We start from the raw sequence: 21,270 nt of genomic DNA on the forward strand, positions 1-21,270 counted from the left end.
CTGTTGTATCAGGAGCAGTTGCAGCATTCACATTATTGCTGGCTGGTTGAATTGAGCTATTTTGTATTAACGTAACTTGTCATAGTCTGAATAGTTTTGATCTTGATCCACTTGTGGAGGGAAAAAAAAGTTAGGCTTGTTTTGGAAAGAAAGTAGATGAATATGGAGAGTGGATTCAGAGCAGCCCTGAGGAGAAGGACATGGGGGTGTTGGTTGATGACAAGCTCAACGTGACCCAGCAGTGTGTGCTTGCAGCCCAGAAAGCCAGCCATACACTGGGCTGCATCAAAAGGAGCGTGACAAGCAGGTCGAGAGAGGTGATTCTCGCCCTCTACTCTGCTGTTGTGACACCCCACCTGGAATACTGCATCTGGGCTCCCCAACACAAGAGGGACATGGAGCTGTTCGAGTGAGTCCAGAGCAGGCCACAGAGATGATCAGAGGGCTGGAGCACCTCTCCTGTGAAGACAGGCTGAGAGAGTTGGGGCTGTTCAGCCTGGAGAAGAGAAGGCTCTGGGGAGACCTTAGAGCAGCCTCCCTGTACCTAAAGGGACGTACAAGAAATTTGGAGAGGGACTTTTTACAAGGGCTTGTAGTGACAGGACAAGGGGGAATGGCTTTAAGCTGGCAGATGGGAGGTTGGATGTTAGAAAACAATTCTTCACTGGAAGGGTAGTGAGATGCTGTCACAGGTTGCCCAGAGAACTTGTGGCTGCCCCATTCAGGTCAGGTTGGATGGGGCTTTGGGCAGCCTGGTCTACTGGATGGTGTCAGGGGGTTGGAACTGAATGATCTATAAGGTCCCTTCCAACACAAACCAGTCTGTGATTCTAATGTGTTTATAAATGGCAAATGGATACTTTCATATGCATTTTTTTGGATGTAAACACACTTGTAGATTTGACTGAATAGTGGGTCAGTTTGCCCTGCTTGCTTTGTGAAACACATGGCTTAAGCTTTTTTCTTTGAAGTGTGAGTTGCAAAGCAAGAGTTGCTTTTTACCTTTCCAGAGTGTGATTAAACGTTCTTCGCATCTTTCAGTGAATACATAACTTTTATTTTTTAAGAAGACAAAACGAAACTTTAAATTAGTGAAAATTGCAATGCCATTAATGAAAACAGTTGGAAGCACTTGCAAGGGATGAGATTAGAAACAAATTGAGGGAGTTTTTGTGTTTTCATGCAGCATACACTTTCAGAGCCTGTTGTCATTCTACCTATAGCTTGCATTTTCATAATAAAGTATGAAGAAAGAACAAAATGTTTAGAATGTGAAATGCAGCCTTTTACTTTGTCATCCACAAGTTTGTGCCTGGATGAGTTTATTGAATAAAACAATACATGATAAACTAAATTTACTTAGGAAAAATGGGATTTTTATATTCTGTCACACAGTTTGCAAAAAATATATATCTGAGTTAGTTATTTCACATCACTTTCGGAAATTAATTTTACTATTGATGACTGTAGTATATAATTTTCACTGTGATTGAGTTTGTATTTAGATTAATTTTTTTTTTTAATAGAAGAACTAAATGACTGTGGTAGATGTTGTTTCTGTACTTCATCTAAAAGCTATATTTTACTGCATCTCCATTTACATCAACAACGTGTAATAGCTTTTGTATGTCAGCTTTAGCATTTGAAGTGGTTCTTTGGACCAGATTAATTCCATACATAAAATCATCTGCCTTTTCTACAAGGGGGAGGTTATGGTTACTTATACAATAACTCAGTTCACTGAACATGCTTTATTGTAACATCGGTGGCTTGTGTGCTCAGTGTGTGGGTGGCTTTGGTTGTTTCATTTTTGGGGTGTTTTCTTGGGGGTTGATTTTAGTTTTTTCACATGCAACTGGTTATTTAATTGAAATACTTGCTTTATTGTCCTAGTTCTTGATTGCTTCTGGCATTCTTTTGTGACAACTTTCAATGAGTTTTCAGTAATCTTTTGGCTTTTTAATACACTGTACCATCAGACTGAATGTATCTGCACAGGGAGAATTTGGTTTTAGAGTTTTACTTTAATAGCCGTGTTAACCTTATGTTAATAGTGTCATTCAGTGGCAACATCTTGCCTTTTAAGATCTTGAGATACTGCTGCCAACAGTAGTGCATTTCTACCTCCTTATGCTTCCTAAGTGCAACTGGCGGCAGACCACCACAACAATAGTGATGAAATCTGAAAGGTTGAATAAGATTTCATTTATTTTTCAGTATTGTGTTTGGATTTGTATTTCACAAATTATTTATATCAAAAACAATTTTCCCTTGCAAATAATACTTGGCAATAATAAGGCTTTCAAATGTCTCCACTGATCTCTGATTTTGAGATTTGGAAATATTTTCTTGTCACATAGGAATTTTGTGAGCACTGTATTAAAAGGTAGTTTTTCATCCAAAGGAGGACGAATAATACTGCTAAAAACCTGCCAAAGTAAAGAAAATCTGTGTGGTTTTTCTGTCTGTTATTTGTTAGCTTGATTTATTATTATTTTGTACCTCAGTGTATTACTTTCTTCTTTCGAGGTTATGAGTCATCTGTTTTATTATTAAATAATGCAGCACAGATGGCAGATACCAGAAATAAAGCAGTGCAAATACAAAATGATGCTGATGTTTGCACCTGTGAGAAACCCATCGTTTATTGGGCCAGATATTACTCACAGACTTACTTGCTTATTCTAACAGTTTGCTTTTATGAGTTGACTTTGTAGCACTGGATTGATGTATTTTCACTTCAGCTTGCCTTGTGTTCAAGGAAGTAGCTTTAGGCTATAACTGCGTAATGTAACAGCCTTGGCAGAAGTGTTGCTTTACTGAGATTTCTTGGTGCCACCATGCCGAGGTGTGCTAGCGCAGCAGTTACAGTGATAGGCAGCTGTCCCTGCCGCAAGCTGGGGCTTTGCTTGGGAGAGGCAGGATGCTGCAGTGCAGGGGGAGGCAGGAACCCCGTCAGCCAGCTCTGCTGCTGCTGCATCTCCTCCCACCACCTTCCTCTGCTTGCAGGGAGGCTACAGCCGGTGTTTTACCAGTCTCCCCAGAGGGTTGTAAACTGCAGCAGTTTTTCACAGTTTAAGCAATTGCTGTTTCTTTGAGTTTGTTGACACTCTTATATAAACTTATTGCAGTAAAACCCATCAAGAGTTAATGAAAGCAGTTACAGTAAAGTCTCATTCATCACTAGGTATAGGAAATTGCCTGATACCTCATTGCAGCTGACTGATTTTTGGTGTGGACCAGTCCAGAAGAATTGGGCCATCTGCTTGGACCATCAGTTGGTTTGAGTTTAGATGCAGAATCTTGCATGATCAGAACTGTTTGAGACTTGTGAGTAAGATGATGTTTGCATCTTAGTTTACTGTCATCCACTCAGTCCTTCAGTCTGCTAACACTGAGTGTCAGTCTTTCCATACGCTAGCAGAATGAAGTGCACCCTTCATGTTACAAGGTCTTGCTCAGTTGCCTCCTTGCCCCTGTGGGAGGTGGAAGTTTTAGGCCTCCTCTGTCTCCTAACCACATGTGCAGGGAAAGCCAACTGGAACACGCTGTCTAGTTCAGGCATACAGGGCTAGAACAGAAGCAGAAATCCCATGTTATTTCACAACTGGGTTTTGTAGCTGTTAAGCACTGGCAAATTGATTTAAACCTAAATGCCAAAGTTTGAAGAGTGGAGGGGATTTTGTATGTGTGCAACAAAAGCTATAGGTGTCAGAAGTTTGTTTAACAATTTCCTTGACTCGATCGAAGATTATTAGTCACTGGTTTTAAAAAGTTGGTATTGTACACGTACTGCTAGAATATGCTGTTTGCTGACATCATTTCAGTCATTTGGTTTGTTTTGTTTTTCAAAGGTTGCTACAGGTGTAATTCTGGGCTTTTTTTTCCTAAAATAATGATCTTACTAGCAGCAAGAGGCTTTAGTCACCCTGCGGTTAGACTGGTTTAGCTTTTATTCAGGTTATCATGACCTTTGGCTGTTGTAGACTAAAAGAAATTCAAGAGCAACTTCCAGCCACTGTTGCAGGTACAGCTCCTGGAGAGCTGTTATGTTCTGTATTTTGTGTGGCTAGTAGTCCAGTCAGATAAAATAATGATTGCAGAATGCCTGAAGGAATGTTTTTAATACTACTGATAGTACGTGTCTTGAATCTTCGTTACCTTGGGTAGACCAAGTTTGAGTAGACTATAATAGTGACTCAGACTTTGTGAATGCCAGTAAGGGTCTTGGTAGCATAGGCTGAGGTTTTGACTAATTTAATTGTTTTGTTGTTAAACTTAATTACGTGGAAATAATAAGAAAAGAAGACAAAATTTCAAACTGCCCCTTACGTAGCTGTGGCACAAAAAAGTGTTTACAAGTGGGGAATGTTTTTTGCATATTGCAAAATAAACTAGAGAGAGAATAAGTGAGATACTCATACAGCATATTCCTTCTTCATGAGATTTGAGAAGTGCTGCATTTAATCAGCCTGGAACAGATCCACAGAAATTTTGATTTATTTCTTCTTGTGAGTTGTTATCTTTTGTGTTCTAAGTATGTTTTGACTTTGATACTGTTCGTTAGACTTACTGAATATAATACTGGGCCTTTATTATGGTTTTCAGTAAAGGTTTCTCTACAAGTCACTTCGCAATTAACTTTTAATGTGAAAGCAAGTGGCACAGTATATGTGACCTACTTTGCAATATTTCAAAAGAAAATCCAATTTCTAGTAAGCAGTGTTCATTAACTATTATCTGCCTTTCCTGTCTTTTAACTGAATTTAAAAATCAAGTAGTACTTGGTGTAGAAGAGGTGGGATTCTTTTTCCTCTCTTTTAAGTAATCTAGTACCTCTTAGGTCTGGGATATTTATTTTTTTTTTAATCCAAGTGAACATTATAAACAAAAGGTTGTTATGCTGAGGTTCGTACCATCTTCTTGCTGATTACACCAGATGCCATCACAGCAATTTTTGAATGCCCTAAGCATCTGTTCTTATGGGATCTTCTTTTTGTCTTAACAGTTTTGCTTACCTGTCCCAGAGCTAGTAGTACTTTTTGACTGTTGGTTCTATCTCAGTGTGTTGTTTGTTTGGGTTTGTTTTTTATTTCTGAAGGTGTCTCAGAACTACTTCTCTCTTTTTTTTCCATGCAATTACAATTTGCCAAACCTTGCAGCATGCTCTGGGGTTTTCCAACTTGTTTTTTACTGTATCAGCTTGTTTTATCAAAGTTTAACAAACATCAGCTTGTTAGTTTGGGTGGGGAGTGTGCTTTTGAAGTCTGTCTCTCAAGTGTCCCTGCTTCAGCATGCTTGGTTCGTGTTGCAGAGCAGTCTTGATGTGTGTCAATTTGATTCCTTCTGGATCAAAACAGATTGGAAGAGATGCTCCAGGATTGCACCAAACATATTCCATTCACTAACAGGCAATGACTCCGTGGCATCAGATGTCTTAGTCACAGCTAACTTTCGTTAGAAATGAATACAGTATGTATGTTAGGCCCTCAGGACCAACTTTTTTGTTTTACAGATATGGTCCTCTCTGCCTGCATTACTTGCTAATGCAGATGTGGCTTGTGAACCAAGTGCTACCTAAGTGCTGAGCTGAAGCCACTGGTGGTTATTTAAAGTGTTCTTTTTGTTCACAGCTAGTTCACTAAAGAAGCAGAACTTTGGTCCGGTTTGGCGTATATTTTAGGTTTGGGTTTGTTTGGGTTTTTTTCTGCAGGAAGCTTTCGTCTTAGTATTTCAAACCTCTTGTATATGCAAGAGTAGATATTAATTGCTGTAGTTGCTTACTGTCAAATATATGCACTTTGTTCAAAATATTTATATGTAGTATTTTGGGGAGATATTTCTCACACATTTCCTGATGGTCTACACTAATTGTCTGCTGTCATTTCTCTTCTCAGGCCTTCTGTATGTATCCAGAAAATCATAAGTGCTTTGTGGTTTACACACACGAATGTTACGTTTGATACTGGCTGTCTATCCTGCACGTCGTCTATCTCATTTCTGCCATCTAGATTTGGCCTCAGTATAGACAACTAGCATAGAATCATGGAATGGTTTGGGTTGGAAGGGCTGATTCAGTTTATAAGGTTTGTTTGAGTTTTGCATCTGTCTAGGTTAAGTCAACAAAGCAGTTTGAAGTTTATCACAGGAAAAGTTATTTTGATCTGAATTCTTTACTCTCAAGTTGAAAAAGCTTGAAATCCCCTTATGCGTAAGAATCCAGACATTCCTTTCCTTGAAACCATTGTAAAATTCAATCCAAGTCCAGGCTACTGCACTAAACAAGCAGACATTTGCCTATGGGTCACTAAGTACAAGTAGCATACAAGATTGTGAGCTGGAAGGATTAGGTTAACTAATACCTCCTCTTGCTCCAAGGGAACATCAGCTATACGTAATGTTGATGAACATCTAATATGTTCTTTAAAAACATACAGGGATGGACATCTCAGTGCTTAACTGTTCTTAAGATTGAAAAGGGCTTTTCCCCCAAATATTTAGCCTAAATCTCCTGTTTCTCAAATTTATGAATACTTTCTGTAGCAGTATGGGGAATAGAACCATAGAATCATTAGTTTATTCTTTTCCTCTTACAGCAACAACTAGAAATCTGGCACTATGTCCCTACCACAGTTGCCTTCTTTTTGGAGTATGCAAACAGAAATCTCAATCTTTCTTCACAGATCATGATTTTTTTAGATCTTACTCTTCCCAAGAGCATCTTTAGTTTGTCATGTTTCACGTCATGTCCGAAAGTTGACAAAGAAGGATTAATAGAAACATTTGGTAATATGTGATATCTCTAAAGTGGGCATAATATAGCAGGAATGATTACTTCTGACATTTGTGCATCTTACTTATTCATATGGTGTATACAAGCCAGCTCTTAGGGCAGTACATTATAATTTTAACATTGGAATCTTATTTGAAGTTCATATCTGTTTCTGTATACCTGCTACCTAGCACTCGTTTCCCACCTTTTGCTATTGTAACTGGTAACACAAAGTGCAAAGTTTGAAATTACTACATTGAGCAGGGACTGCTCTGCTTGTCTGATGCATGTTTTGCATGGGAAAATAACCCTACATCTAATTTAAATAACTGGGTATTCCTTCTGTAAAGATGGATCTCTTAGCTACAAGGGAGTTAAAACTGAAAGCATTTACATATTCTTCCTCTGTGCTATTTATCGCCAGTAGAAGAAAGTCTGATTTTATACATGTAAAGCCATAAATTTTTATTGACATGTAATATACGCTGTTAGAGTTAACTTTACTGTTGTAAACTTTCAGAGCAAGAAAGCCCTGTATCTTTGTGTCTTTAATAATCTTTTATTCTTACATTTTAGATGCTGGCATCACCATCAACATCAGGTCAGCTGTCTCAGTTTGGGGCAAGTTTATACGGGCAACAAAGTAAGAATTCTTTTTATTAATGATTTATTTTATGCTAAGTAAGTTACAGTTTCAGGCTTTTTGGATAGAGAACGTGCACATGGCTTTGTTTTCTGGTGATTGTAAAAAAAATAGTATGTCTCCTGTTCGTGTTTTGGCTTGTTTTTTTTTCTTTTAAGATACATTTTTGCTTTGCTTAGTATGCATTTTTGCAGTGTTTAGTATGCAAAGTGTCACATTGACACTGTATAGCTGTTAAATACCCAAATATAATCATCCTAAGAAGAATGTCAGTGATGTAACTGCGACTCTGTGAAGGAAAAACTGAGTAAAGTGAGCTGGGCCAAAATGAGCCTAGTCAGAAAAATATGTAAGGAATGGAAGGAAATTATAGCTTAAATTATAACTGATACTTCATGCTCAACAAGAGCAAATTATATCTTCTGTACATGCTTGGCAACTCACATTTGGCAAAGAACTATGCCACTAAGATTATTGCCTTCTGCACCAGTGTTTTTATCTTTCCCACACCTTGAAGACTTTTTTTCTGTATCTGCCAGTCTTGCGTATACTGTTGCAATAGAAGACCTGTAAAGCAACAGTCAGCGTGTATCGCTAGCCACCTAACTTCAGGGCCAGCGTTGAGAACTGAACCTCCTTGTAACTGAGAGGTGCCTGCAGAAAGTGGCTCAGAATATCTGAGTTAGATACACTTACACAAGTAAAATGGGTTTGTGAACATCTCTCTCTTATCACTGTACATTTTTGAATGTTTGCAGCTTTCTTGCCAAGTGCATCTGACTTGGATTCTAAGAAAAAAGTTCAGAATGCTTTAGAGAGTCTGGGCTTTTTTATCTGGACAAACTAAAAGCATTGTCTGCTAGATGCATGGCCCTCACAACTTTTCAGCTTTCTTCAAATAGTTTAAAAAATACAGTGGTTTTGGTTTTGTGGTTTTTACTGTCTCAGTGGCTGTTAATGAGTGACCACGTAATACAAACTGACACTTGGTTATGCTACTGAGATTTATATGAGTAGTTTCCAGTAGTTTTCTGAGAGTCATATTTGGCTCTTGGCTTTTGGGGTCCTGAATCTGGCACTATTGAACCTTTCAGCCTTAACTTAATAAAGATACTGAAGTAGTTTAGTCATTCTGTTTATCATAGATAGTTAACCTTTTTCAGCTTTGTTGTTCATTCAGTTGGTTGTGGTGCCTAGGACATAATCTCTCTAACATGGAGACATGCATGGCTTGAAACGAGAAAGTGAATACTATCAGGGTTCAGTTTCTACCAAATATTGAGAAAAAGGGGCAAGGAACTTCTGTGTTGAAGTCAATGCTTATGATTAAAATACTTTAAGGAACAACAAAGCTAATAATGCCTGTGTGCTTTTAGATTGGTAGCTGTCAGTCATTAAGCAAGATGTCCTGTTATATTGTTAATTTAACTTAATTATTAGGCAGGAAATTGGCCACTTCATTGATCAGCCTCCAGTATAGCCCATGCAGATCTCTTGTCTCAGGTAAAAAAGTGGAAAAAGGAAGCATAAGAAAAAAAAGATACTTATTTTTTTCTTATGGTGAATATTTTGGCTGCCCATACTTCTCAGCACAGGAATATGGTTCTGCTTCACTGTAACAGCCCTACACGTTAAAAAATCCAGTTTAAAAAATGCCATCAAGGGGAAGTAACCATCAGCATAAAACTGGCTTTGCTGAAACAAATGCTTGCACAAAATTAATGTAATTGTAATCACATTTTTCAATCTGCTATCTAGTTTGGAAGCGTATGTATTTTTTATGTACCACTTTATTTTTAAAATTCCATGTAATTGTTAATCAGTGTGTAATATTATTTATAATATATATGCTCATTGAAATTATTCTGATGCAACAAATTGCCAAATATTTACAGTGAACACCTTGATATAATCGACATTTAATGAAGTCTTAGGAGGCTTGTTATAGCAAGTCACACTACTTCTTACTTTCATCTCTGAATGTATGGAGATAAATTTGGGTGTTACTGCAAACAACTTGGATTCCAATTTGTAGGGTAGGACATGGACAGACAGCAGCTCTTAAAATGTGAGAGCTGAATGATGGGATGTTTTTGTAGACTTTGTCCATGATGATAACTTGAGCATATACTATGTCTGTTCTTTGCACTCTTAGCATTTAATCACATTACACACTGGCATATTCACCTGTTCTGCAAGGGTGATGTACCATGGGAGAGTGCTGATTCATTGAAATTTGTCTTTTATTTGGTCTGCAAAATAAGGTTTTGAGTTCTGTGAGTCTACCTCAGCAGCCTTATGCCAACGCAATAGGGACCATTGCTGATAGCCATCACATTTTGTTTCTGCTGATATGTTGCACGATATGACTTTTTCTTGTCTTTGAGCGTCATTCCAAAACTTAGAATCAGTTTATGTTTGAAAACATAAACACAGAAAAACGATGTGAGAATGACAAGAAACAAGTTTTGGACATTCTGAAACAGGGTAGCAACTGGTTATCTTTTGCTGTTCTGAGTGAAAGTAGTTTCTTTTTTTGCCTCACTGAAGTGCTTACTTTATTCTGTCACACCCAATTGTTTGTGTAGAAAACACTTCTGATCACAATATTAAGAATCTGATTATTTGTAAATGCTAATAGAGGGCAGTTAAAATTTTGCTTGCTTTCTTTTCTCAAATGATTGAACTTGATTGTGGGCACTAAAATTCTATTTCCAAAAAAAGCAACTTAAACTTTACAGAGAGTTCACCTAAATTGTTGCTTTTGTTGTCCTGAAAGCAATGTTATTGTTAACTAAGTATTCATAACTTTGTTCTTTTATTGAAGGTTTGCTTAATTTTTAACAAGACAGATCAGTGTTCAAGACAGATCAGTGTTCTCAATACTGGCCAAATATATACCAGTTTATGCAGAAGTAATTAACGTGTTTCTTGAGTGCAGTTACTAATTTTCTCAAAATGATGCCTTTTTTGAGATGATTATAGATTTTCATGTCCTAAGCAAAAAGCTCAAAACTGAACCTTTCTCTACAGTGTACATCTCAAAGGAAACAAAATTTTGTTAGTGGTTCAGATACAGAAATTCCTTAAAGAGCCTTTCTAACATTTAACAGAAATGGGGCTAAATTTGAGATAATCGAGCTTCTGCTGTGCAAAGAAGGACTTAAATTTCACACTGCACTTTCCTTCAGTCTGTACACTTTTTTGTAGGTTATCAGCATAAATTGTTTCCATCTACACCTGATGGAGAAGACTGTTCCTGATTGCTCTATATCTCCACCCCTCTGAATTTTTTTTCAATAGGTGCACTAGGCCTTCCAATGAGGGGAATGAGCAACAATACCCCTCAGTTAAATCGCAGCTTATCACAAGGCACTCAGTTACCGAGCCACGTAACGCCAACAACAGGGGTACCAACAATGTCACTTCACACGCCTCCATCTCCGAGCAGGTATTTATTGTTAGCCAATATTTCTGCCATTGTGTCTTTCTGCAGAGCTCTTGTTAAATGTTCTGCGTATTTTGCCTCAACTACTTTACAGTCTGATTAATTTAAAAAGAAGAAAAGTAGTTTCTGTTGACCATTGTGTGTGTTAGGGAAATAATACTGTTAAACAGTAAGGACTTCCTGTAAGACAGTATTTGATTTTTGTATGTAAAGACAAATTGTTGGCAAATTCTGCTTCAGAATGTAAGAGGCTGGTTTTTTATTGTTCTGGTAAATGTACAGTTAGAATTTTTGTATTAATGTCATACACTGTATAAGAATATTAAGTAGTAGGTCTGAAGTGCTTGTTAAAAAAAGAGCTGTAACACCTTTTTAAATGCATAATACTTAAATATATATCTAAACCTGACCAAGGACTTGATTAGTATGTAATGGGTCATCTGGTATTTCTGAAGAAATCCCAAACTACGTTAATTATAGAGAATAATCCAAACATGCCATATTGATGCTAAGCACAAATTAAGTTGCAACAGCTCAGAGTCCATCCGACATTAGTAATCTAAATGAGTAACCGAATACTATTGTACAGATTCATCTCTGTGGATGTTTTTTCTCTTTCAGGGGGATATTGCCTATGAATCCTAGGAATATGATGAACCACTCCCAGGTTGGTCAGGGCATTGGAATTCCCAGCAGGACAAACAGCATGAGCAGTTCAGGGTTAGGCAGCCCCAACAGAAGCTCTCCAAGCATCATATGTATGCCAAAGCAGCAACCCTCTCGACAACCTTTTACTGTGAACAGGTAAGGCTGTTTAGTTGGACCATCCCTGTACAGACATGCTTAAATGCTGCTCTGGAAATCTAATAGAAATAGAACAAAGCTCAAAAGCTGCTTTGTCTGTTCTCGTCTCCTGGCAATAAACTTTGAAGCTGCTTTTAATATTCATACAAGCTTTTTGAGGCCTTTAAGCTAAATTCTCTTTCTGACTACTGAATTTCTACTGCTGCTTCTTTAAAATATGTGATGCTTCTCATGTGTTCCCAAGTTTGTTTTTGAAACATATCTTGATGTTTGGGTATATGAATCCATTTTAAGACTATTCAACTGTGAGTTTGGGAAGAAATGTGGCAAGATTTAAAAACACAATAGTTACTCTGGAAGAATAGTTAACCGATTCAGACACAGTGGGGACCTAGAATTTTACATCTTTAAATTCTGGAATAATACAGACAGTGCTTTGCCATTTGTTTAAGGATTTGGTGGTCATTTGTTTGCCAAAAGCTTCTCCATCACTTCTGCTCCTTCTAACTCTGGGCAAGATTCTAACATAACTCATTAGGCTTTAACTGTGTTTTGGTGTTGTATTTATGCTTAGTTCATACTGATAAACTTGTAGTAAAACGTGTGTCAATTCTAATTATTTAATGTGTGTAGTCACAGCTTTGCACAGCTGACTGCTTTCCAGGCTTCATTCCACACCCTCACAATCTCTGTGCTCCCAGTTTTGTCCTTTTTCTCCCTTCACGCTCTTCCTTAGGGGACTGACTCTTACATGGAGCACAAACAAGCTCATGGCAGTCAGGTGTCCCCTCTAACCCAAACTAGTATTTTGTAAAATGGGTAAAAGAAGGTGAAAACTAACATCAACAGCTATCTAAAGCTTGATCAGGCTATGTAGTTCTGCGGTTTCACACTGAAACAAGCTTAAAGATGCTTTTACCAGTCACAGCAATAGAGATTTGTTAGTAGTGATTTATGTTTTTGGAGTAGAAGAAGACTTTGTATCTTGCTTCTGATTACATAGAATTTGCCTTTTCTTTCCTGTGATGTATACTGACAAGTAAAGATACAAAGATTCAAATAAATAAATAAATAAAAAGGTAATTTAAAAAGATAATTTTACATTTTAAAGTATTTTTGAAACCTGAGTATCACAAAAGGTTGAAATAGTAATATAATTTAAAATCTTACATGCAGAGGACAATGATTTTGGAGATTGAAATATGTATAGAAAGTACTTGTTTAAATACCATTCAGTTGTAGGGTAGAGAATAAAATCCCTGTCTATAGGAGTATTTTAATGAAAATCCTCATCTTTCGCTGTTTGCATTGTATGTCTCATTTCCCAGAAGCTACAGTTTTTACAAATTGAGAAGGAAATATCACTGGAACAATGACAAGTTCATATTCCACAGTTTATTAGCCTACACAAGGATAGTAGTAGTACATACCCAATTGTTAATTGATATATGATTTCAAAATTTTGTTGCATGCTTGGGAAAAAAGAAAATCATGGTGTTTCCTTGACAGCTGCATGAGTTACGTGTCTGCCTAGAAGTGTTTTCTGAATGGCTGCCTTAGTTGAGGCAATGAAAGTTTTCAGGTTTTTGAACATAAAAAATATTTCTCTTTCCCTTTTTTAGTTACATTGGTAAAACAGGTTACAAATAATTGTAGAGAAGTATGCGTTTTGTGGCCTAATCCCTTTCTTATCCCTGCAATTCTTAACATGGTTATTTCTAATTTAAAAACAAACAAAAAAACCCTTGCATGAGAAATATGATCTGTCATCAGGCTCAATTGTATGCCTTCAAGATCAAGTTGTCTCCTGTTGGTGCTCTCACCAGATCTAAAATCCACAGGTGGTACCAGGAACTTGTTTCTTCAGACATGTGAGGTGTTAAAGATCTGGATATCTTTCAAATCCACCACCTTGGGGAAGCAGAGTAGGACAGGACCAGTGTTGGCTAACTGTTCCCTTTCTTGATGTTTCAATCCAAAATGGAGCATTTTGGGCTATTTCAAATTGAAATGAAATGCTTCAGATTTGTAACTGTGGAAAAAGTCCCTGTAGAGAAAATTTCCACTAGAAAAATGTTTGACATTTTTACTTACAGAAACTGCTAAAACTTCAACTTCCATCCTGTTACAGGGAAAAAAATCAATGTTGTGATTTCAAACAGGCCTGAAATTCAGAATTTCACTCAGCTGGGGCCTACCTTTGGGCTTCTCAACATCTCCAGCTTGCACAGAATGAAGTGGATCATTTGGAGGGTGTCTTTCCAACCACAGTTGTCCTATATGATATTTAGATGTCTTCAAACATTTTTGCCTGACTATATGAAACTTTAATTTAGTTGGTGTCCTTGTGTGGCAGAGACCATCCCTATGCTCATAATAGTACCATATGTACATGCTGATGATTGCACATTGTAACTGTTCAGCTTACAACTAAGTCATGACAAACTTGATCCCTTCCATGATCCAGCTTCCCACCTGCAAATGAATGGAAATTTTTGAGTAAAAATCATGTTTGTCATAAGTTGTTGATTGACAGATATCCTAAAACGCAGTGGCTTTAAAATACTAAGTTAATTTGAAGCCATTCCAGTTGTCTTGATTGATCAGTGCCAGCTGCTGCTGCTCAGAGTTTTCAGAAGTATAAAGTAAAATAATTAAAAACTGAGTTTAGGCTAATGTGGGTTGCTTAAGCTTAAAATAATTTAATTGTCTTGAGCTTTTCTTCCACTTAATGCCATCCACTGGGAATTACAAAGTATGTATACGCTTTTGTCTGACTTCCTGGATTTTTTTCGCAGTATGTCTGGATTTGGAATGAACAGAAATCAGGCATTTGGAATGAATAACTCCTTATCAAGTAACATTTTTAACGGAACAGGTGAGTTTATTCCAATTAGTGTTAATTTTATAATATGGTACAGAGATTTTTTTTTTTACTAAGTCTAATTGAAAATACTTTGTTCTGTTGGAGTGCAACTTTGTTTTAATTTTCAGTTGTTCCGTAGAAATGCTGCTCCAAGAGCTGTGCTCTGAAACTGTTACTCCTTCATAACAGTGAATTTTAATACTTTTGATGACAAAGTGAAAGTATTCTGTAGAATACTCATTGTGCATCACATGTCCATAGATTACACGTAGTCAGCTAGAAAGGCAAAATAGCTTATAGAATTGAAGAAGGGATCAGAGAAGAAAAAAAAAATCATCTGTTTTCTACAAAAACATTATATCAGCTAAAAACAGTGGGAAAGCATTTTTTGACATCTCAAACTCCTTTCAAACATCTGGTTTATAAAGCGATCCTTTCATTCAGGTGTTTCAGTTGTGATTTTTGTCTGGGAATTACTTCATCACCTGAATTTAATGAAATAAAGAGGGGAAAATATCCTTGTGTATAAATGTGTTAGGTTTGTCCGTGCTGACATTTCTGTAGGTGGCTGTGTATATGAAGAAACTTGAGGTGTTGGTGACATCGGGCATCCCTTGGGACCTTGTGACATCATTATAGAGCTGCAGCTCTGGCCTGGCCTATGTAGTGTTTTCTGTTGCAAATCAAAAAATGTTCCCATGCAATTTGCACTGCATTGGCTTCACAGCTGCTTCAGCTTTATCTTAGCTTATCTAAGGACAAAAGAGGTCCTTGATGCTTCTGCAAATATGGGTTATTCTCTCAAATTTTTTCTTGGTAGCTCCTTAAATTTTAAACAGGCTACCTATCCTAGTACTGTAATTTTGATAGCCTGTATTTTACACATGCAGTCTTTAATTCAAAATGAGTAGACCTTGTAACTAAGTTCTGTTGACTAAGGTTTTGTTTAAAAACAAACAATTGTTTAAAAACAAACCCCAAACACCTTGATGCTCTTTAGGCTAGTCTCATAACACGGAGGCTGTAGTTATTTGTAATAATTATAGTAAGAGTAAAAAGATCACCTTGAAGAAAGACAATATATCCTGCATTTATCTTGCATATAATGAAGTCTTAGAGTAAAAAGCTTAAGGGAATTTAAAATACCTGTTTTTATTGTAGATGGAAGTGAAAATGTGACAGGACTGGACCTCTCAGATTTTCCAGCACTAGCAGACAGAAACAGAAGGGAAGGAAGTGGCAATCCAACTCCATTAATAAACCCTTTAGCTGGAAGGGCACCGTATGGTAAGACTATACTTTTGAAAACTCTTTGAATGAAATTGGTATTTGCTTGGTTGTCTTATGGACAACAAAAGATCAATAGGTAGTCTTCTAAAAAATGCTGACACTTGAGCTTCTAAGTCTCATTTTTTTAAAAAATAAATAACCAATATGTCTCTGATTGGAAATTCCCCTTGGGGTTTTGTAAGTATTGGAACTCATCTGCTTTAGTTTTACTGTCAGTAGAAGTTGTTGGGTTTTTTGGTCTGTATAGTATGATTACTCTGAAGCTACTCGCTCTAGACATTTCTTAGGTAATAACTTGTTTTCTAATTGCATGTGTACAGGAACTGTCAAGGTCTGAGTAGTAAATTTTAGAAATAATATTTGGTTACTACAGGTGTTACTGTGTCAAAAGTCAGCAGCTGTAAATGTACAGTATATTTTCTCATTTATTGGTAGTACTTGCTGTAGTACTGTTCACTGTTACGATGAACAGCAGATTTCAAAACATAATCTGTAAGCATGAAGCGTTACCAGTCAGCTTCCAAGTCTGTGTCTTATATAATTCTTGCTGAACAGCTTAAAAAAATAATAAAAGGAAAAACTTTAAGGTGGGTCTGGAAAAATACCAGGTAAGCTTAGCCTGAGCCACAATACATTTTTTTTTTTTTTTGTTACTGCTTTAGTAGATTTTGTCATGCATGTTGCATCAGGTACTCTGAAAAGTTGCTGTTGTTACTGAAAGTTATTTTTGTGATACTTTTAAAACTTCCAAGAAAAAATAACTCAGTGTTTTCTAACTACAAAAAGGTAGTTTTTTCCAAAGATATCTATCTCCAACTTTAATTGGAGAGAAATAATAGATACTGCATTATCAAGACAAAGTAGCCTCATGGATTGGGCATAACCAGGGCCCTCTGCTTAAGGTGGTGGTGGGCAAGTGCTAAATGAGTTAAAATGGAGTGCTACACACAGTGGAAAGTCACTTCCCCAAACTGAAAAGTTACACTGAGAGTGGAGAGCTCGTATGGCTTGTGGTTTACATGAGAGCTTGTCTGTCTATGAAAGAGAAGCCATTACATGGAAAATTTATAGAAGGTAGGAAGGAGATCCACAGAGATACACTTCCAGCGCGGAGCTGGCATTCAACATTCAGCAGCACTGCTACATAAAAAAATTAGTACTTGCTCCTGTGCTTAAACAGTTTCCCCATTTTGGTGCTAGCATAGCTGTTTGCACAACTGTGTGGGGAACCAGGAAAGAAACTTCTCTGTCTGAAGAGTTATCTTGAGCATCTGCTTAATGCAGCGGATGGGTATGTTGGTAGAAACAGTCAAGCAATTGGGGATATGAGGTGCACTGGACACTGTCTCCAGGAACAAAAAGTTGAAGTACGTTTGAAACTGGACAGAGGCATACTTTCTTCATGCTTAGCTTATTCAGGAAAATTAGACTTCAGGTAGCGTTTAGATAGGATGACAATATGCAACATGGTTAATTCATTATCAGTTTTATTCATCCAGTACAAGAAATGGTAATAACTCTGGATGAAAAGGGTGAACAACAGAAACAAGATTAACTCAGTGGTTTTTTTCTTAAATAAAGGAGCGTTTATCTCTATTCAGAATACTAGAGAAAGTAATCTCCTGAACCATGTTAGATCCTACACATCCATTAAGAATCTTTGAAAAACAGGACCTAGATGTCCTTCTGTTTTTTCTTCCTCTAGTGCAATGTTATTTGCAACCAAATCACTGTATTACTTCTCTGTCTTGCACAGAGTGTTTGCCCTTGGGTGCGTGGTGTTGGGGGCTTTTCCTTGGTGTTGGTTGGCTTGGAGGTTTGGTTTGGTTTTGGTTTTTTTAACTGGCATTTAAAAAAAAAAAAGTTGTTTTTCAGTAGTTGGAATCCATGTTCCAATGTGACTGGCCTACTTTTTTTAAATTAGGGTCAGAGCACTGAGAGTTGCAGGCTAAATGCTTTCAGTTTTCATACTGAACTGAAAGTAGGAGTCATTCTTATGTCACAGGCAAGTATTTCATTGGTGATATGTTCTGTTACAAGTCTGGATGGCATCCTTTAAGAATATGTGCTTCTAAAGAGATTATGCTGAGAAACTCTTCATGCAATTAGGGGATGGAGGAAAAATGTGTTACAATTGTAAAAACAGTATATCCATCCTTCATGAGTGGATTTACTCAAATACCACTTGAATAATGCCTGTAAAGATTATTTGATTTAGATATGCAAAACAGGTGCTGTTCCTGGTAAAAATACTGGGCTTCATTCTTAAAGCAGCGGATGTGTCTATGAATTTAAACTGGAGTGTTTCTCAGCTCACACTTAAATAAGAGGCTTTAGTCTAATATGTGTGGATGTTTTAAATGAATATGCTTTGTTTTGATTTACCTGTTTTTTTTGAAAGCTTTTTCTGCTGTCCAGTTTGCACATAGTGAAAATGGACAGCAAGCAAGATCAACAGCAGAAAATTCTTTATTTAGCAGTCATTTAATGTTATTCCTGCTTTCATTTTGATGATAGTTGGAATGGTAACAAAACCAGCAAGTGAGCAGTCCCAGGATTTTTCAATACACAATGAAGATTTTCCAGCATTACCAGGCTCCAGCTACAAAGACCCAACATCGAGTAGTGATGACAATAAATCTGTAAGTACATCTTATTCTTCTTTTATTTTGAGTGTTCATACTGCTTTTGATTACTATATTTTAAAGTGGGCACTGACTATATTTGTACTATAAGATTTTCACGTTTACCTCCAGAATTAATGAGAAATTTTGCATAAGCAGCATTTCATATAGAACTATATATATATGAAATACATATATATACTGAATATATATATACTGAATACAGTAAGGGAGGAGGGAGTAAATGTGATGACATTGTGTTACTGCAGGCTTGTTTTAAAGAATAATGAAGAGTAAAAAATAATCATTACAGAAGATATATAGGCTCCTGGAGCACAATCACAGTTTTCTTGACAGACATAGTGTTTACATCTCTTTCTTGGTGGTTGCAAATGTGCCAACTGTATGTTTCTTGCACCTAAAATTGGTTTGAGTTGTTATCTGTTGTTATGTCATGGAGTGTTATGTGGGAGCAAAACTATGGTGAAAAATTTGTGATGTGGTGAGTCCAAAGTACTGTCTAGTCACAGGCGCTTGGGATATCCATTGTATGTTCAAGCTCAGGTGTAAAATTTTTCTTATCCTTTTAGACCGTAAGCTCTTGGCTCATTAATAGCTACTACTGTATGACAGGTATACTTTAGGAAGTGGTAAATATTACATAAGGTTTGTCAGAAGAACTTAAGAGCTTCAGCTTGGTTCCATTTTAGTGCCTAATTTATTAGAGTGACTTGACATACTGGTTTAGAGTGCTTAACTGAAAGATAACGGTCAACAGATTTCTCCATTTTAGTTTGTTTCCAACATACCAACTCTGCAAATTATTTTAACAGAATTTGAGTACATCAGGCAAAACATCATCCAGCACAGATGGGCCCAAGTTTCCTGGAGACAAAAGTTCAACTACGCAAAACAACAACCAGCAGAAAAAAGGGATCCAGGTGTTACCTGATGGTATGTGTCATTCCACTTTTTCTTCTTCAAAAGTTTTGACAGTCATTTAGATCACCTTGTTGATTCCTCCACTTCTTGAAAGGATAAAATTAATTTATTCTTCTTGCCCAGGTCGGGTTACCAACATTCCTCAAGGGATGGTGACGGACCAGTTTGGAATGATTGGCTTGTTAACATTCATCAGGGCAGCAGAGACAGATCCAGGAATGGTACATCTTGCATTAGGAAGTGATTTAACAACACTAGGTCTCAATCTCAACTCGACTGAGTAAGTTTCTGCTTTTTAGGATTATCTTCAGTTTTAGTTTTATTATGCTGTCACTCATAAGAGGCTCACATGGCTATCAAACCCACAAGATATTTTGCCAAATAAGTTTTGAAAATGTAATGACAGTAAAATAAAATTTTCATAAACAAGAGAATTGAGCTTCAGGGCATACCGAGATCTTGTTATGCAAGCTTTCAATAAACCTAGTGGCTTTGTTTGTTCTTGTAACTTCTTTAGAACTTTCTTCAAGGAATTGACAGTGTGTTGTTAATAAATTTCATGTGTACATTATTTTTCAAATAATAATATTCCTTGAGGTAAATTTGGTTTATGTTAATGTAATAATGAACAGAGCATCTGCACCAAATATTAATTTAAATGAAAATGTAGTTTTATAGTTAACTTTTAGTCATTCAGTTCACTTAAGTTTAGTCATCTAGGCTTCCTGTAGAGGCAGTAGGGAGAAAAACAGTTATTGACTGCGCTGATGATAAGTGCTTAAGATAGGTGAGACGAATCAGTAGCCCGGGGTGTCTCGCTTTCTCTGTTAGTTACAGAAGGAACCTAGATCATTTTGGACAAAACAGGTATCTTCTGGGTGACTGTAATGGTGAGAGAAATTTAATATCTGGTACTGTGACTTTCAGCTGATAATTTCCCATCATTCTTTTTAGCAGAGTTTTACATAGTGTTAGCCTTATTGACAAAGTAGTATATGTATCTTAAGGTTTGCACATAAAATATTAACAAACAAAAGACCAAACAGCATACACAGTTTCCATGTTTCACGAATTTACATGGAGCTTCATGCAGTCAGGGAAGATTGATGAATGTGGAGATAAAGTTGAAAGAGAAGGCAGGGGAAAAGTGGTTCCTAATTTTTCTGCCTGGAAATAATTGCATTAACGTATATATTTCTTTCTAAAGATGTAAATTTTTAGAAATTGCCCCTTCCAGAAATTCTTTCTATAGAGCTTACATCAAAACTTAGTCAAATTGTTATGCCACTGGCACTTAGGACAATTGTTTTGAAATAGTTTTAAAGTTAGTTGTCTGTAATTATTTGCAGAATATGTTACGTTAACCTAGTATCTTCTTCACATATAGTGTTAGTCTTGCAGGTCACTTCTCCATTGAATCCAGTAGTTTCCCCACTCCCACCCCTTCTCCCACAACATAAAAAGAATGCATAAAGAACAGTTATGCTGGCCTTGGGTTGCTGCTTTTGCTTGGTAGGCCCAGAGCTTACAGCAGTGACTGGGAGACTGGTCAATCTGCACAATACTGAAGTAATTTACTGTTCTTAGTACAGATTGCTGAAACTTAATTTGAGGCTCATCAGCTGAAAGTAGAATGCCTTTGCTCACTAAAATAATTTCAAATACATCTATATCTGAATTCTTCAGTTGTTCCTAGCACAGGTGGAATCTTTTTATATTGTTTGGTTATACAGCTACTTTCTCTAGGTGCTGGCGTGCAGAATAGTAGTAGTGATAATACTTCTGGTGTTTTATTCAATGTTGTTCATTAGTTTTAATGACTAACATAAAGCTTAAACTTAACATACCTATTGGAAAGTCTACATAAAACCTCATAGGTTT

The 21,270-nt window shown here is 36.8% G+C and overlaps 1 protein-coding gene across 3 annotated transcripts in view; it reads left to right on the forward strand.

Annotated features, from left to right (window-relative positions):
- Positions 1–21,270, forward strand: part of CNOT2 (CCR4-NOT transcription complex subunit 2) — a 92,530-nt gene that overhangs the window by 58,834 nt on the left and 12,426 nt on the right. For 2 of the 3 annotated variants that reach the window (XM_030478235.1, XM_030478234.1), the window contains 8 exons: positions 7,349–7,415; positions 10,719–10,866; positions 11,485–11,667; positions 14,466–14,545; positions 15,695–15,820; positions 18,341–18,465; positions 19,281–19,401; positions 19,513–19,669. In XM_030478235.1, coding sequence (XP_030334095.1) covers positions 7,349–7,415; positions 10,719–10,866; positions 11,485–11,667; positions 14,466–14,545; positions 15,695–15,820; positions 18,341–18,465; positions 19,281–19,401; positions 19,513–19,669 — 1,007 coding nt within the window. The remainder of the gene's footprint in view (positions 1–7,348; positions 7,416–10,718; positions 10,867–11,484; positions 11,668–14,465; positions 14,546–15,694; positions 15,821–18,340; positions 18,466–19,280; positions 19,402–19,512; positions 19,670–21,270) is intronic. The other variant, XM_030478236.1, reaches the window with a different exon arrangement.

This window comes from Strigops habroptila, chromosome 3, assembly GCF_004027225.2.
Source record: "Strigops habroptila isolate Jane chromosome 3, bStrHab1.2.pri, whole genome shotgun sequence".
In the NCBI taxonomy this organism is placed as follows: Eukaryota; Metazoa; Chordata; class Aves; order Psittaciformes; family Psittacidae; genus Strigops; species Strigops habroptila.